The sequence below is a fragment of the Procambarus clarkii genome, chromosome 53 (genome assembly GCF_040958095.1).
Source record: "Procambarus clarkii isolate CNS0578487 chromosome 53, FALCON_Pclarkii_2.0, whole genome shotgun sequence".
In the NCBI taxonomy this organism is placed as follows: Eukaryota; Metazoa; Arthropoda; class Malacostraca; order Decapoda; family Cambaridae; genus Procambarus; species Procambarus clarkii.
This window is the reverse complement of record NC_091202.1, coordinates 20,247,613-20,266,708: the sequence shown is the minus strand read 5'-3', so window position 1 is coordinate 20,266,708 and position 19,096 is coordinate 20,247,613. Positions and strand designations below refer to the sequence as shown.

General features: G+C 48.2%; 1 protein-coding gene across 9 annotated transcripts in view; it reads right to left on the bottom strand.

Moving 5' to 3' along the window:
- Positions 1-19,096, bottom strand: part of LOC123767091 (adenylyl cyclase-associated protein 1) — a 148,868-nt gene that overhangs the window by 69,968 nt on the left and 59,804 nt on the right. For all 9 annotated transcript variants that reach the window (XM_069304757.1, XM_069304756.1, XM_045756592.2 and 6 more), the window contains exon 2: positions 5,868-6,008. In XM_069304757.1, the coding sequence (XP_069160858.1) occupies positions 5,868-5,994 (127 nt within the window). In that variant the 5' untranslated portion in view covers positions 5,995-6,008. The remainder of the gene's footprint in view (positions 1-5,867; positions 6,009-19,096) is intronic.

Here is a 19,096-nt window from a genome sequence, read left to right as displayed (position 1 = left end):
CACAGTACACCAACCAGCACCACCCCCAGTGCACGAACCAGCCCCACCCCAGTACACCAACCAGCACCACCCCCAGTGCACCAACCAGCCCCACCCCCAGTGCACCAACCAGCACCACCACAGTGCACCAACCAGCACCACCCCAGTGCACCAACCAGCACCACCACAGTGCACCAACCAGCACCACCACAGTGCACCAACCAGCACCACCCCCAGTGCACCAACCAGCACCACCCCCAGTGCACCAACCAGCACCACCACAGTGCACCAACCAGCACCACCCCAGTGCACCAACCAGCCCCATCACAGTGCACCAACCAGCCCCACCACAGTGCACACTCACCATTTCGTCAGAAGAGCAGAGTCAGGTAATTAACACTATGAATGCACACCGTCACTGGACCAGGTCACGCGGGGCTTGAGTTCAACGGAACACCTGTGGAATGTTCACCTGAACACACCTGTGGAGTGTTCACCTGAACACACTTGTGGAGTGTTCACCTGAACACACTTGTGTAGTGTTCACCTGAACACACTTGTGTAGTGTTCACCTGAACACACTTGTGGAGTGTTCACCTGAACACACTTGTGTAGTGTTCACCTGAACACACTTGTGTAGTGTTCACCTGAACACACTTGTGTAGTGTTCACCTGAACACACTTGTGGAATGTTCACCTGAACACACTTGTGTAGTGTTCACCTGAACACACTTGTGGAGTGTTCACCTGAACACACTTGTGGAGTGTTCACCTGAACACACTTGTGTAGTGTTCACCTGAACACACTTGTGTAGTGTTCACCTGAACACACTTGTGTAGTGTTCACCTGAACACACTTGTGGAATGTTCACCTGAACACACTTGTGTAGTGTTCACCTGAACACACTTGTGTAGTGTTCACCTGAACACACCTGTGGAATGTTCACCGGAACACACCTGTGGAATGTTCACCGGAACACACCTGTGGAATGTTCACCTGAACACACCTGTGGAATGTTCACCGGAACACACCTGTGGAATGTTCACCGGAACACACCTGTGGAATGTTCACCTGAACACACCTGTGGAATGTTCACCGGAACACACCTGTGGAATGTTCACCGGAACACACCTGTGGAATGTTCACCGGAACACACCTGTGGAATGTTCACCGGAACACACCTGTGGAATGTTCACCAGAACACACCTGTGGAATGTTCACCTGAACACACCTGTGGAATGTTCACCAGAACACACCTGTGGAATGTTCACCTGAACACACCTGTGGAATGTTCACCTGAACACACCTGTGGAATGTTCACCTGAACACACCTGTGGAATGTTCACCTGAACACACCTGTGGAATGTTCACCTGAACACACCTGTGGAATGTTCACCTGAACACACCTGTGGAATGTTCACCTGAACACACCTGTGGAATGTTCACCTGAACACACCTGTGGAATGTTCACCTGAACACACCTGTGGAATGTTCACCGGAACACACACACCTGTGTGTTCTGCGTGGGAGGGCGTGAGCGTGGGAGGGCGTGAGCGTGGGAGGGCGTGTGCGTGGCAGGGCGTGAGCGTGGGAGGGCGTGAGCGTGGCAGGGCGTGAGCGTGGCAGGGCGTGAGCGTGGCAGGGCGTGAGCGTGGCAGGGCGTGAGCGTGGCAGGGCGTGAGCGTGGCAGGGCGTGTGCGTGGCAGGGAACACCCACCGCATAGGTTCGAATCCTAATCACGGCTCCTACGGATTTTATTATTATTATCTTTCCCTGGGTCTGCACTTCCTACCATATCTTTCACTGCAGTATGTTGGTATTTTACTGTGCAATGTTAGGCACAGGGCCTGCCAGTATCGCACGTGTGACACACCTCTCTCGCCTCCTTTGCAAAGTCAAGAGCGATTTTGAGGGCTTTGAGACGGCCCCGGTAATTTAGATGCTCTATCGTATTCTCTAAATTCACTAAGCTAGACATCTCTTTGAAAGGGGAACTGAGTGCTGAGCAGTACTTGAAAGTACACAAGATTTAAATTGTATCAGTATTGTGGTGGACTCTCTGGATTTGAATGTGTCAACAATTTTTCTCATGTTCAAAAATGTTCGTCAGTTTAGCGGGTGATGATGCGTTTGGTTCATGTTCATAAGACGTTAGCTTGTCTGACAACATTAGTCCCAGATGCTGTTCGAGTTTTCCTTCTATTAGCTCGAACTGTGTCTTGTCTCCTGAATTCCGCTTGAGTTCTTCCGTGTTTGCGATGACTAAGTGTCTGGGGCCAGATACACGAAAGCACTTACGCGAACACTTATGAACCTGTACATCTTTTCTCAATCTTTGGCGGCTTTGTTTACAATTATTAAACAGTTAATGAGCTCCGAAGCACCAGGAGGCTGTTTATAACAATAACAACAGTTGATTGGCAAGTTTTCATGCTTGTAAACAGTTTAATAAATGTAACCAAAGCCGTCAAAAATTGAGGAAAGATGTACACGTTCGTAAGTGTTTGCGTAAGTTCTTTCGTGAATCTGGCCCCTGGGAGTTACAACCTCACAATAATGTTATTTTCTGCTGGATAGATGAAGAATATTTATATTGGCCTGTAGTTTTTTTTTCACCGTCTTTCAAAGAAGTAAATTTGTATGCTGATTTTTATGTGAGACTGTTGGTCCATGGTACAGGTACCGTGAGACTGCTGGTCCATGGTACAGGTACCGTGAGACTGTTGGTCCATGGTACAGGTACCGTGAGGCTGTTGGTCCATGGTACAGGTACCGTGAGACTGCTGGCCCATGGTACAGGTACCGTGAGACTGTTGGTCCATGGTACAGGTAACGTGAGGCTGTTGGTCCATGGTACAGGTACCGTGAGACTGCTGGCCCATGGTACAGGTACCGTGAGACTGCTGGTCCATGGTATAGGTACCGTGAGACTGTTGGCCCATGGTACAGGTACCGTGAGACTGCTGGCCCATGGTACAGGTACCGTGAGACTGTTGGTCCATGGTACAGGTACCGTGAGACTGTTGGTCCATGGTACAGGTACCGTGAGACTGCTGGCCCATGGTACAGGTACCGTGAGACTGTTGGTCCATGGTACAGGTACCGTGAGACTGCTGGCCCATGGTACAGGTACCGTGAGACTGTTGGTCCATGGTACAGGTACCGTGAGGCTGTTGGTCCATGGTACAGGTACGGTAAGACTGTTGGTCCATGGTACAGGTACCGTGAGACTGCTGGCCCATGGTATAGGTACCGTGAGACTGCTGGCCCATGGCCCAGGTACCGTGAGGCTGCTGGTCCATGGTACAGGTACCGTGAGGCTGCTGGTCCATGGTACAGGTACCGTGAGGCTGCTGGTCCATTGTACAGGTACCGTGAGGCTGTTGGTCCATGGTACAGGTACCGTGAGACTGTTGGTCCATGGTACAGGTACCGTGAGACTGTTGGTCCATGGTACAGGTACCGTGAGACTGCTGGCCCATGGTACAGGTACCGTGAGACTGTTGGTCCATGGTACAGGTACCGTGAGGCTGTTGGTCCATGGTACAGGTACGGTAAGACTGTTGGTCCATGGTACAGGTACCGTGAGACTGCTGGCCCATGGTATAGGTACCGTGAGACTGCTGGCCCATGGTCCAGGTACCGTGAGGCTGCTGGTCCATGGTACAGGTACCGTGAGGCTGCTGGTCCATGGTACAGGTACCGTGAGGCTGTTGGTCCATGGTACAGGTACCGTGAGACTGTTGGTCCATGGTACAGGTACCGTGAGACTGTTGGTCCATGGTACAGGTACCGTGAGACTGTTGGTACATGGTACAGGTACCGTGAGACTGTTGGTACATGGTACAGGTACCGTAAGACTGTTGGTCCATGGTACAGGTACCGTGGGACTGTTGGTCCATGGTACAGGTACCGTGAGACTGTTGGTCCATGGTACAGGTACCGTGAGACTGCTGGCCCATGGTACAGGTACCGTGAGACTGCTGGCCCATGGTACAGGTACCGTGAGACTGTTGGTCCATGGTACAGGTACCGTGAGACTATTGGTCCATGGTACAGGTACCGTGAGACTGCTGGCCCATGGTCCAGGTACCGTGAGACTGTTGGTCCATGGTACAGGTACCGTGAGACTGTTGGTACATGGTACAGGTACCGTAAGACTGTTGGTCCATGGTACAGGTACCGTGAGACTGTTGGTCCATGGTACAGGTACCGTGAGGCTGCTGGTCCATGGTACAGGTACCGTGAGACTGCTGGTCCATGGTACAGGTACCGTGAGACTGCTGGTCCATGGTACAGGTACCGTGAGACTGCTGGTCCATGGTGCAGGTACCGTGAGGCTGCTGGTCCATGGTACAGGTACCGTGAGACTGCTGGCCCATGGTACAGGTACCGTGAGACTGTTGGTCCATGGTACAGGTACCGTGAGACTGCTGGTACATGGTACAGGTACCGTGTGACTGTTGGTTCATGGTACAGGTACCGTGTGACTGTTGGTCCATGGTACAGGTACCGTGAGACTGTTGGTCCATGGTACAGGTACCGTGAGACTGCTGGTCCATGGTCCAGGTACCGTGAGACTGTTGGTCCATGGTACAGGTACCGTGAGACTGCTGGCCCATGGTACAGGTACCGTGAGACTGCTGGTACATGGTACAGGTACCGTGAGACTGCTGGTCCATGGTACAGGTACCGTGAGACTGCTGGTACATGGTACAGGTACCGTGAGACTGTTGGTCCATGGAACAGGTACCGTGAGACTGCTGGTACATGGTACAGGTACCGTGAGACTGCTGGCCCATGGTCCAGGTACCGTGAGACTGTTGGTCCATGGTACAGGTACCGTGAGACTGCTGGTACATGGTACAGGTACCGTGAGACTGCTGGTCCATGGTACAGGTACCGTGAGACTGCTGGTCCATGGTACAGGTACCGTGAGACTGCTGGTCCATGGTACAGGTACCGTGAGACTGCTGGTACATGGTATAGGTACCGTGAGACTGCTGGCCCATGGTATAGGTACCGTGAGACTGCTGGCCCATGGTATAGGTACCGTGAGACTGCTGGCCCATGGTATAGGTACCGTGAGACTGCTGGTCCATGGTACAGGTACCGTGAGACTGCTGGTCCATGGTACAGGTACCGTGAGACTGCTGGTCCAGAGGTTATCTTGAGATGATTTCGGGGCTTTAGTGTCCCCGTGACCCGGTCCTCGACCAGGCCTCCACCCCCCAGGAAGCAGCCCGTGACAGCTGACTAACTCCCAGGTACCTATTTACTGCTAGGTAACAGGGGCATCAGGGTGAAAGAAACTCGGCCCATTGTTTCTCGCCGGCGCCCGGGATCGAACCCAGGATCACGCGTCCAGTGTTCTATCCTCTCTATCCACCGGCTGTCACAATTTTTGTTTGTTTAACTATCCCCTGATACAACTACCCCACATGTTCAGAAAACGTAAACCCGATCCCTTCACTCACATGGTATTTAGCAAATAACATGGTAGAGAATCCGTAGGGGCCGTGATGAGGGTTCGAACAAAGGTCACCACATGGTCAACCATGTTGTGGCCTAGTCTAGAGCGTGTCTGGGAACACCCAGCGAATAGGTTCGAACCCTCATCACGGCGCCTACGGATTTTCTCACTGATGCAGTCGCGTTAGTGCGATTAATCTGTGTGTAAATAACATGGTGCTATAATTGTGGCGGGAATAGTTGAAAAGACTAGTGTGTTAGGAGACTGGAGGAGACGTGTAGGGAGTAAGTACAGTACACAAGTCGAGGTAGTACAGTTACTCTACAGTACAGTACACAAGCCGAGGTAGTACAGTTACTCTACAGTACAGTACCGTCGGCAACAACACAGGAAATGTTTTAGGCAGCACTTACCGTCCGGTGTCTGTGAGGAGGCGTTGCCAGACCTGGCGCCCCCGGCCAGGCCCGGCACCCCAGCCTTCTCCAGGCGGTCCACAGCCGTCTCCAGCCGGGCCACTAGCGCTGCCAACTCTCCTGCCATGATGCTCACCAACTCTGTCAACAAAACATAACACCATTATAAACAAACTCTTAACAATAAGCTATTATTAATACACCTCACCTGTTATTATTACAAAAACCCGTGTAGTACATATTTACTTATTAAGCGAGTGATTACTACAGTGTATCAGGAATACCTTGAGCACCATGGGAGGGGCTCACATAACACTGGGCCCCACCAGCGGCACCACACACCAACCTTGAGCACCATGGGAGGGGCTCACATAACACTGGGCCCCACCAGCGGCACCACACACCAACCTTGAGCACCATGGGAGGGGCTCACATAACACTGGGCCCCACCAGCGGCACCACACACCAACCCAAAACCCAATAACGGTACCCACGTGAACACGTTCAAGGTTGAGAGGTGGGACCTGGATGTACCTGGATTGTACCTGGATAAGGTTCTGGAAGTTCTTCTACTCACCAAGCCCAGGTGAGAGAGCTACAGCTCAACCCCCCTTCAAGCTCAATCAGTTGAGAACAATTAACTTGTGTTTCCACTCTGATCGTCCTGCTTCCACTCGCAAAAAGTGGAGACTCCAAGCCAGTTAACGCTGACTATATAATAGTTAGGGGTGAAATCTGTCACTATTACATCAGTTTCTTTGGTGAGCTACAACTTGGTGAGTAGGTAGTACTATACTAATCTTCCCCGTTACACACGCTACAACGTCACTATACATCTCAACCAGCGGCTTATAAATATAACAGTAGGTATGGTCACATTTGCACGATGTCGCCCCCTCCCTGTCACGCCCACCCACGCCCACTCAGTACGTAATCGATCAGGTTCCTGCTCCAATTCCGTTACTTAAATTCGGGTATGATCGGGTTCCTGTGAATATTTCTTAATTTTGACTTCAGGTCTCGTATGTTGGCAAATATAAAGCATTTTCCTTATTGTGTGATGCTTCTGGCATGTCCAGAGAGTTCTCCTCCCTCTCCCACGTGACTCTCTCCCACGTGACTCTCTCCCACGTGACTCTCTCCCACGTGACCCTCTCCCACGTGACCCTCTCCCACGTGACTCTCTCCCACGTGACTCTCTCCCACGTGACTCTCTCCCACGTGACTCTCTCCCACGTGACTCTCTCCCACGTGACCCTCTCCCACGTGACTCTCTCCCACGTGACTCTCTCCCACGTGACTCTCTCCCACGTGTATATAGTTTTGGCAAACATTCGTCGGATGTTGGTGGTAGACGTGAGCACTTGATGACTTTGGAGTCCAATCGCGTATCTTTCTTCAACACCTTTGTACTCTCGCAAATGTTCCTGTCTGCGTGTTCCCTATTCACATATTATACTGTTCCTGTCTGCGTGTTCCCTATTCACATATTATACTGTTCCTGTCTGCGTGTTCCCTATTCACATATTATACTGTTCCTGTCTGCGTGTTCCCCGTTCACATGTTCTACTGTTCCTGTCTGCGTGTTCCCTATTCACATGTTCTACTGTTCCTGTTTGCGTGTTCCCCGTTCACATGTTCTACTGTTCCTGTCTGCGTGTTCCCCGTTCACATGTTCTACTGTTCCTGTCTGCGTGTTCCCTATTCACATGTTCTACTGTTCCTGTTTGCGTGTTCCCCGTTCACATGTTCTACTGTTCCTGTCTGCGTGTTCCCCGTTCACATGTTCTACTGTTCCTGTCTGCGTGTTCCCCGTTCACATGTTCTACTGTTCCTGTTTGCGTGTTCCCCGTTCACATGTTCTACTGTTCCTGTCTGCGTGTTCCCCGTTCACATGTTCTACTGTTCCTGTCTGCGTGTTCCCCGTTCACATGTTCTACTGTTCCTGTTTGCGTGTTCCCCGTTCACATGTTCTACTGTTCCTGTCTGCGTGTTCCCCGTTCACATGTTCTACTGTTCCTGTCTGCGTGTTCCCCGTTCACATGTTCTACTGTTCCTGTCTGCGTGTTCCCCGTTCACATGTTCTACTGTTCCTGTCTGCCTCTGCAAGACGTTTGTTAACACCATATTGGTCGTCCTCTGGGCTGTGCCCCTCACGTGGGACTGTAGGCATTTGTGAGCATATTTCCAACAACATTTAGAGTTGACATAACTTCGGGTGGAAAAAATTGAATGTGTGTATTCACCTACTTGTGCGTGCGGGGGTTGAGCTCAGCTCTGTGGGTCCGCCTCTCAACTGTCAATCAATCAACTGTTACTAAATACTATTTTATTTATATATATATATATATATATATATATATATATATATATATAGAGAGAGAGAGAGAGCGGAGAGAGAGAGAGAGAGAGAGAGAGAGAGAGAGAGAGAGAGAGAGAGAGAGAGAGAGAGAGAGAGAGAGAGAGAGAGAGAGAGAGAGAGAGAGAGAGAGAGAGAGAGAGAGAGAGAGAGAGAGAGAGAGAGAGAGAGAGAGGAGAGAGAGAGAGAGGAGAGAGAGAGAGAGGAGAGAGAGAGAGAGGAGAGAGAGAGAGAGGAGAGAGAGAGAGAGGAGAGAGAGAGGGGAGAGAGAGAGAGGAGAGAGAGAGAGAGGAGAGAGAGAGGAGAGAGAGAGAGAGGAGAGAGAGAGAGAGGAGAGAGAGAGAGAGGAGAGAGAGAGAGAGCAGAGACAGACAAATAGGGGGGGGAGGGGAGACATATATAGACAGAGAGGGAGACAAAAAAAGACAGAGGGAGACAGAGAAGGTACATCCCTTGTGGATGTGTTCAAGAAAAGGTAAACATTGTAGAGAAATAAAGTCGGGAGTCGCTGCATTGGGCAACAACCAACGATAAAAAAAGACGGGGTACAAGAGCTAAGAGCTCGATTCAACAGGCACAAATAGGTGAATACACAAACACTTAGGAAAATAGAGTTACCCAATCAGGTTTAAAGCTAATAATACATTCCCAGAGTGGCGGGAGAGGGCGCCCAAGACAGGGACGCCCAAGACAGGGACGCCCGCGCCGCCCACATAAACTCTCACTGAACCAGACAAAACAAACGCCACATTACTGGAGATGGAGGCTAATTGCCCGCTCCCAAAATTAAATGTAAATGAGCTACCTGGCGCTGATGATAATGCTCTTACTCGGGGTCAGGAGGAGGAGGAGGAAGAGAAAGTATAAGGTAGAGAACAGTGATGAGGGAGGAAGAGGGCGAGGGGCACAAGCACACCATCCAGTATAAATCTTGGGAGCAAGTTGCCACCTTTTGGGTGGCTTAATCTTCAATCAATCAATCAGCGGCCGAAAGCGTAAGAGGGCAAGAGGACGGGCGAGACAGGAAGGGAGCAAGAGGATAAAAGGCAGAGCAAGAGGGCAGGAGAACGGGCAACACGGAAAAACAACTGAGCGAAGGTGTAAAAGCTGGAGAGTTCTTAAGGAAAGCGAGGTCCCTCTACTCCCACCCCCTCAACCAAGGCTCTAGGCAGCCTCACACACGCGCGCTAACTGACATGTCCAGGCGACCTCCAGGGACCTGGCTGATACCCGCCTGGCTGGACCGAAGACTGCTTATATACAACACCCGCAAGATAGGTGCCCCCAAGACCTTCACCGGTATAACACCCGCAAGATAAGTGCTCCAACACCTTCCCTGGTATAACACCCGCAAGATAGGTGCTCCAACACCTTCACCAGTATAACACCCGCAAGATAAGTGCTCCAACACCTTCCCTGGTATAACACCCGCAAGATAGGTGCCCCAACACCTTCACTGGTATAACACCCGCAAGATAGGTGCCCAACACCTTCACTGGTATAACACCCGCAAGATAGGTGTCCCAACACCTTCCCTGGTATAACACCCGCAAGATAGGTGCCCAACACCTTCACTGGTATAACACCCGCAAGATAGGTGCCCAACACCTTCACTGGTATAACACCCGCAAGATAGGTGCCCAACACCTTCACTGGTATAACACCTGCAAGATAGGTGCCCAACACCTTCACTGGTATAACACCCGCAAGATAGGTGCCCAACACCTTCACCGGTATAACACCCGCAACATAGGTGCCCCAACACCTTCCCTGGTATAACACCCGCAAGATAGGTGCCCCAACACCTTCACCGGTATAACACCCGCAAGATAGGTGCCCCAACACCTTCCCTGGTATAACACCCGCAAGATAGGTGCCCCAACACCTTCACCGGTATAACACCCGCAAGATAGGTGCCCCAACACCTTCACCAGTATAACACCCGCAAGATAGGTGCCCAACACCTTCACCGGTAGATGCCAGCGCCTTTACAAGATGCAGTCAAGCTTTACATAAGGGGCTGAAATAAATTATATCAGGTGAACGCAAGCTCAACCTGCATCCTCTAAAGGCGCTAGCATTTACCGGTGCTCGTGGACTTATCTTGCGGATATTATACATAAGCTCTCTTCGGTCCCCGATAAGACTGTCCAGTACCCGATTTGTCTTACACAGAGAATTAACAACTTAAAGAGCTGATACAGAATGAAGTTATGAGGAATATTCTTGGATGGCAAAGATATATGCAATGACTGAAATGATGAACGTAGTCACATTTACAGTGTATCATGGAGTCCGTGATATTAACACTAGTGTATCTTCGCTTCATGAGGAGAGGAGCAGGGGATGAACTCACAGTGTTCAGACTTGCTGGAGTGACGTACACTTCCAGCCACACGGAGACTTCCAGCACACGGAGACTTCCAGCGCATGGAGACTTCCAGCGCATGGAGACTTCCAGCCACACGGAGACTTCCAGCACTCGGAGACTTCCAGCCACACGGACACTTCCAGCACACGGAGACTTCCAGTGTAACATGCATGACCCCCCCCCCCCTTCCTTAGAGTTCACACCCAGGGAAGCCTTCTCAAAGAGGTCAGCCCAGATGACCTCCGGATTATCTTGTATGTTGATTAAAAAATTCCTGGGTTAGTCTTAGTCAACTAGTTTCAAGGATGTAATATTTCATGATACTCTTGTCAAACATTGCAATGGAATTAGACCCAGATTCTTATGTGTAAACATCCATGGATCTCCCCCTTTTGACCAGGTCATAGGTCAGCCACACTCGTAATTAATAATTCCTCTCTCTTGAAGAGTGTATGGTGAATGTCAAACAAGCTTAATTGAAATATTTTTAAGTGTTTGTGCACGTGTGGCCCGACCCCCCTGGCATTTTTGATCTAGGTAGCAACAGTAAATCTCCCCCTTCCCCCCTTTGGGGTTGTATATATATGGGTCCTGTAGAGACTTAGAGACAGAGTGCGGGACACCGGGATCGAGAGCGGGTCTGTGAAGAACATCTCACAGAGGGAGTGACAGCGTGAATCCCACCGCTGCCACCATTGTAACACTACTATAATGTAACACCACTATAATCCAAGCAACAGCCTAGTGGACCAAACTCTCACAAGTCAAGCCTGGCCTCGGGCTAGGCTTGGGGAGTAGAAGAACTCCCAGAACCCCATCAACCAGGTAATGGATACTCTAAACTAATAATGTACACGCTACTACTTATCCTGAGTAACACTTCCCATCGGTTGCAGTTGGTAACAATGTTATTGAACACTGTAATATGAGCTGACATATGATGGTTACACCGGAACTAAAAGGTACACTGCCAACAAGGAAATGCTACACAGGACTAAATAACGCTGCCACCATCTGCCTTCACCATTGAGACTATATCAAGCAACGAGGCAAGAAACATTGCTTGACTTGGAGAGTACTTTCTATGACTGTCATAAATTAAGGGACGGTTGTCAGCCACTATATCCAAAAGACTAAGAGGATTCAACAATTGACACAGACGGGAAATTTAACAAAAGTTTATTGAGATACCAAATTATACTAAACACCACTATAAATCCTACTCTAACACTGGCCAATAGTTAAGAAAATTTAGACATGGAACAAAACCTCAGAGATCACACACATTACCTTAAGACCTCTGTCTCTCCCTGGCAGTGAGATGTTCTTCACAGACCCGCTCTCGATCCCGGTGTCCCGCACTCTGTCTCCAAGTCTCTACAGGACCCATATATATACAACCCCAAAGGGGGGAAGGGGGAGATTTACTGTTGCTACCTAGATCAAAAATGCCAGGGGGGTCGGGCCACACGTGCACAAACACTTAAAAATATTTCAATTAAGCTTGTTTGACATTCACCATACACTCTTCAAGAGAGAGGAATTATTAATTACGAGTGTGGCTGACCTATGACCTGGCCAAAAGGGGGAGATCCATGGATGTTTACACATAAGAATCTGGGTCTAATTCCATTGCAATGTTTGACAAGAGTATCATGAAATATTACATCCTTGAAACTAGTTGACTAAGACTAACCCAGGAATTTTTTAATCAACATACAAGATAATCCGGAGGTCATCTGGGCTGACCTCTTTGAGAAGGCTTCCCTGGGTGTGAACTCTAAGGAAGGGGGGGGGGGGGGGTCATGCATGTTACACCAGCGCATGGAGACTTCCAGCACACGGAGACTTCCAGGCACACGGAGACTTCCAGCCACACGGACGCTTCCAGCCACACGGACGCTTCCAGCCACACGGACGCTTCCAGCCACACGGACGCTTCCAGCCACACGGACGCTTCCAGCCACACGGACACTTCCAGCCACACGGACACTTCCAGCCACACGGACGCTTCCAGCCACACGGACGCTTCCAGCACTCGGACGCTTCCAGCACACGGACGCTTCCAGCCACACGGACGCTTCCAGCCACACGGACGCTTCCAGCCACACGGAGACTTCCAGCACACGGAGACTTCCAGCACACGGAGACTTCCAGCACACGGAGACTTCCAGCACACGGAGACTTCCAGCACACGGAGACTTCCAGCACACGGAGACTTCCAGCACACGGAGACTTCCAGCACACGGAGACTTCCAGCACACGGAGACTTCCAGCACACGGAGACTTCCAGCACACGGAGACTTCCAGCACACGGAGACTTCCAGCACACGGAGACTTCCAGCACATGGAGACTTCCAGCACACAGAGAGAGACATGCCACACGAGAGGCTTGACTAATGACCTCAGGGAATACAATGCACTTGACTGTTACAAATCCTCTCGACAGTGTTGTGGGTCACCTCCCTAGAGAGTATAGCAGGTAGAACTGGAAATTGTACCTTTCAAGGTGAAAAAGATTCATCATGATCCGGGACAGATACAGTGTGTGTATGGAAGCATGATATCTGGGTTACCAAGAGGCAATAGTTTACATGTATATTGTGACGGGTCGGTGGCGGAGGATGGCAGGGCAGGGTGTGGTGTCCTAATAAGGGAATATACTGAGTTTGGAACTGTGGACAGGAAAACTGAACTTCGACTTAGTAATTATATATCATCAACACAAGCTGAACTGGAGGTCATTCTGGCGTGTTTGGAGGAAGTACGTCGAGTCGACAAATTCGTTTTTCTATTTGTCAATAGCCGAGGAGCACTTGATTCCTTAAATAGTCGACATCCAGTCTTCATGTCCATAGTTGAGGATTGTATAAAAATGATAAATGATGCAAAGCTAAAAGGTTGCAACGTGAAAGTTATGTGGGTTCCATCTCATGTTGGAATAGTGCTCAACGAGGTGGCGGATGACCTGGCCAAACGCCGCACAACACCACCACAAGTTGACATTGAGCGTGTTTTAACCAAGAGAGAAATATGAAGCAAAATAAGAAATATTGAGGCACAGACAGAAGTGGCCCGGAGAGGTATACTGAAAGAGGAAACCATGCAACACTACATGTGAGTCAAAACACACATTTCTCTTATGGTTAAAGGAGAAATGCTTGGAGTGACTCTGTACACATGCGGCTCAGGCTTGGGGACAAATATTACTGGCAATATGGTATTATTAATTGTGTAACTAGCGTCAAAAAGATTGTTATTGGTACCCCCAGGTAACTCTCCCCTCACCCCCCCCCCCCCCCCCTCACACGTACTGGTGAGGTACGATGCTCCAGGTACGGAGCGACATACAGGGGTATAATAACAAGGGGGCGCGGTGTAATTCTCTTGGTCATAAACATGATCTGACTTTTAAATTGTTCATGTATAATTATAGAAGAGTAAAGGGGTCAGCGTGCAGGGTGTGGTGGGTGGCCTTGGTGGAGGACTACAGCGGGGGCGGCGGCTCTCACGCCCACCAGGGCACGGCACGCCTGCTCGACACGCACCTCTTACCTCCCTGCATGACTCTTGCCCCTGCCTGCCAGCCTACCTGCCTCTTGCCCCTGCCTGCCAGCCTACCTGCCTCTTGCCCTTGCCTGCCAGCGTGCCTACATGTTACCCCTGCCTGCCTCTTGCCCCTGCCTGCCAGTCGGCCACTGCTAACTGGGATCTATCAGTAACTCCAGTAAATGAAGCCAAGATAGTGTCCACGCTAACTTACTGAAACAGTTGTCAGAAATCCGACACTAACCTGTTGTAACGCCCAGAGAAAGTACACCCATGACTCACCATGGGGACCTCCTTGCTAAGGTCAGCCATGTGACCTCAGATTCAGCTAGAGTTAAGTGAAATATTTCCTGGCTACACCCTAGTTAGCTTGTCCATGTTTACTAATAATCCTGATGGTCTTGGTAAACAAACTTAATGGTACATCTTGAGTGATTTTGCACACGCCCTGGGGAGCCGACTCCTTGAAGTGTTGATGAAGTAGGTGTGCAAAACACTTTTTCCTGTGTAGGCTGAATCAGCTGGGAACACGCCCACAACAGTCCAAATTCCCCCCCCCCCCCACTGATTTGGGGCGTGACAAAAGCTTGTATATACACCACCGTAGGAGAGTTAGGAGTTAGAGAGTGTTGGATCAGAGGGAGTGGGGGCAGCAGGTCATTTTTTTTTTTTTTTTTTTTTTGAAAGTGAAAAGGAAGGAGAGGCACAGGTGAAGGGAAGTATAGAAGTGGGAAATACAGTGAGAGGTATGAAAGCAGGCGGGCTGTCCGCCTTGCTGACACCATGTGTGGGTGTTGGCAGCTAACACATGTTCCATTCCCGCAGGTCATCAAGCGGACCTCAGGAGACACAGTGAATTCCCGCCTCTCCCTCCCCTCTCTCTCTCTCTCTCTCTCTCTCTCTCTCTCTCTCTCTCTCTCTCTCTCTCTCTCTCTCTCTCCTCCCCCCCCCCCCCCCCTCCGGTCGTAGAGCAGGACCCAGATGATGATGTTTGTGTTCTCTGATATTTTCCACGTGTGATGTGTAAACACTTGCCAGTGTTAGGGTATAAGGGACTTATAGTTTAGTGAATATCATATTTTGTTCTCAAGAAACCCATGTTAAACTTTTCATCTGTGTCAATTAATGGAACCTCCAAATTCCTCTGAGTATAGTTTTGTTAACAACCGGTCCGTAATTAATGACAGTTAGAAAAGGTCTCTCAAAGTCAAGCAATGCGTCTTGCCTCATTGCTTGATATAGCTAAGTGAGAGGCAAGATGGTGGCAGTGGTTAATTAATAAGTTCTCTGTGTACCATTTCCTTGGAGAGTTACCATTGGTTCCGGTTATAATCATCCGTGGTATACAATATTTCAGTTCCTATTACATTGCATCTAAATTACCAATGTTTCAATAACTAGTATCACCAAGTTTCACCTCAATAAAGTATTACCAAGTACAACCAGTAGGACGTGTTAGTCAGTATTAATCAGTATCTTCTAGGGTTAATATAATATTAGTGTTACATGTAACCGTTATAAGATGCTGATAATTTACATTAGTCAGTCATAAAAAGATTATAGAGAATGGGAGATCCGTTATGTCATAAAAACATTCATTTATGCCTCATCACGTATCTTTAAACTACCATTAGAATTAATAAAGTAGTATTCACTATGACTGGATCTAATATAATTATCAATAACACTAAAGTCTACCTCCCTAAGTCAATAAGTTAGCAAATAGAACTATATTTCTGGAGACGCCAAGGACGAGGCAGCTGGCTGGGACTGTGCCGGTCACAGTGTAAACAAAGAAGGCTGCTAGAGAGGTCCTGGAGCAGATCTCTACAACGATCTGATATTTCAATCGCCCAACAGTAATTGTGCCATAGAGACTTCACCAACTTAGAAGAGTTGTACCTTTATTTCAGTTTTGATCGACTTATCTCTTTTTAGAAGGCCTGATAACATTAGATAAATTCAATTCGGTTACGAAGTAGGACAACACCCAATCAAGAGTGAGCCTGGTTTTACTAATTACACAATCTTCATTCATGCATGTTACATATTAATTATAACATTGTTGTACAATTGTTACGGTGTGAATATTCGGCAGGTAATCTTTGACGAACTGAAGATAGTGACAGAGAGCTGTTAACGCCTACAGGAACGTGTACAGACGCCCACTTGCTCTAACAAGGACAATAGGGCCGCCATTACCAGGTCCAGGACGGACCACATGTGGCAGACCAAAGTCAGTAGTTGCGAGGACCAGCTCTCACACTACCAAACGGCTGAGGTCAATGATTACCATTTTACCAATCCATTTTAGCTGTAAAACTAACTCATTTTAACAGTAGAACATTATTTAGTAGTTTATTATAATTATCATGTATTTGATTAATAAGTTATGTATTAAGATTAATAAGTCAAACGTGTGATCAGGTAATCACCTGGTAGGATAACTTTCAAATATACAGTCTACTTTGAAGTAATGATAATAATTAAACACAAATAAACGCCTGCTGGGAAAATATCCCACAACAGTTAAAACTGAAAAGCCCCGTTAAGAGTGCTCAAGCCGAGGGTGACGACACCGACGGCTCTCTTGAAGGGGAAGAGGCAGCAGATGCTCGGGGTGATATAGTTATACCATCTTCACCCGTACGTACAGAACCACGGAAGTGTCTCAGTGACTGGGCCAGTGTAACACCCATGACCCCCCCCCCCCCTAGAGTTCTCACCCAGGGAAGCCTTCTCCAAGAGGTCAGCCCAGATGACCTCCGGATTATCTTGTATGTTGATTAAAAAATTCCTGGGTTAGTCTTAGTCAGTTAGTTTCAAATATGTAATATTTCATGATACTCTTGTCAAACATTGCAATGGAATTAGACTCCAGATTCTTATGTGTAAACATCCATGGATCTCCCCCTTTTAGCCAGGTCAAAGGTCAGTCACACACGTAATTAATAGTTCCTCTCTTGAACAGTGTATGGTGAATGTCAAACAAGTTTAATGAAAATTCTTAAGTGTTTGTGCATGTGTGGCCCGACCCTCTTGCATCTTTGGTGTAGGTAGCAACAGCAAATCTCCCCCTTCCCCCTTTTTTTGTGGGGTGTATATATATTGGTCCTGTAGAGATTTAGAGACAGAGTGCGGGACACCGGGGTCGAGAGAGGGCTGTGGAGAACATCGCACAGCAGGGAGTGACAGTGAATCCACCGGATGGAGAGACAGAGGTCTTAAGGTAATGTGTGTGATCTCTGAGGTTTTGTTCCATGTCCAAATTTCTTAACTCTTGGCCAGTGTTAGAGTAGGATTTATAAGTGGTGATTAGCATAAATTTGGTCTCAATAAACTCATGTTAAATTTTCCATCTGTGTCAATTGTTGAATCCTCTTAGCCTTTTGGATATAGTGGCTGACAACCGTGCCATAATTAATGACAGTTATAGAAAGTACTCTCCAAGTCAAGCAATGTTTCTTGTCTCGTTGCTTGATATAGTCTCAATGGTCCAGGCAGATGGTGGCAGCGTTATTTAGTCCTGTGTAGCATTTCCTTATTGGCAGTGTACCTTTTGGTTCCAGTGTAACCATCATATGTCAGCTCATGTTACAGTGTTCAATAACAGTGTTACCAAGTGCAACCGATAGGAAGTGTTACTCAGGATAAGTAGTAGAGTTACATTATTAGTTAAGTATATACATTATAGTGGTGTTACATTATAGTGGTGTTACATTATAGAGGTGTTACACCAGTACGACCCAAACCCAACTTACAGGCAAATGCCTCGCCCAGCCCGTCTTCATAAACAAAGGCCTAAAGTCCATTCCATGCACCAATCAAACCCCCTGTTTATGCAACCCGTCCTCAGATCAAGTCCATTCCATCCAGCGGTCGACCCCACAGACACATTTATAAATTTTTACATGCTGTTCATAAAAAAATGTGAATTTTCTCAAATATAAATTATTATAATATATTAGCATATTGTGTATATATATAGGCATTAATCATGTGTTTAGGTTCTGTTGGTGATTGTGTGTTTGTAGTACGTGGTTGAAGCATTTACAGTGTTGTGGTTCGAACAAAATTCATTAGTGAAGCACTTGTTCCGGAAGTGTTCGAACGAAATCAGTTGTGTCGTGTGTAAACCGTTTTTCATTCATAAACACCTGGGGGGTTGGCGGGTGCATGGGATGGATCAGCCCGTCCTCCAAACAAAGATCCAAAAGTGATTCCATGCACCTGCCAAACCCCCTGTTTATGAACGAAAAGCGGTTTACACACGACTCACAACTGCTGACGTTCGAACACTTCCGGAACAAGTGCTTCGCTGACGAATTTTGTTTGAATCACAACGCTCTAAATGCTTCACCCACGTACTACAAATACAAATAATCGCCAACAGAACCTAAACACCTAACCCAACCTATGCCTATATATGCACAATATGCTAATATATTATAATATTAATTTATACCTGCGAAAATTCCCGTTTTGAATGAACAGCATGTTACAATTTATGAATGCGTCTTTGGGGTCGACCGTGGGAGGGAATGGACTTGATCTGAGGACGGGTTGATCTCGCCACTGAATAAAACAAAACAAAAAAAAGACAGGAATTATATACTGTGACTCGCAGAGTGCACCCCTAGCATTGAGCGCACATAGTAGTAACACTCAGAAAATCATTGAATAGTGTTATTCAAACGAATGCTTTAGCTGCTAAAGAAAACATTTGAAATTAAATTCCTTTGGATACCATCACATGTTGGCATCACAAAGCATGATAGTGTTGGGAGGTGGTGGAGCAAGAACTGCCCCTCCCATGTTATAGTGCCCAGGATACACCTTAGACACAGACGAATCTACCAGCTCTCTTAAAGCTCAAGTTGGATACACCTGGAGTATACCTGGAGAGGATTTCAAGAGTTCTTCTACTTCCCGAGCCTGGCCTGAGGACAG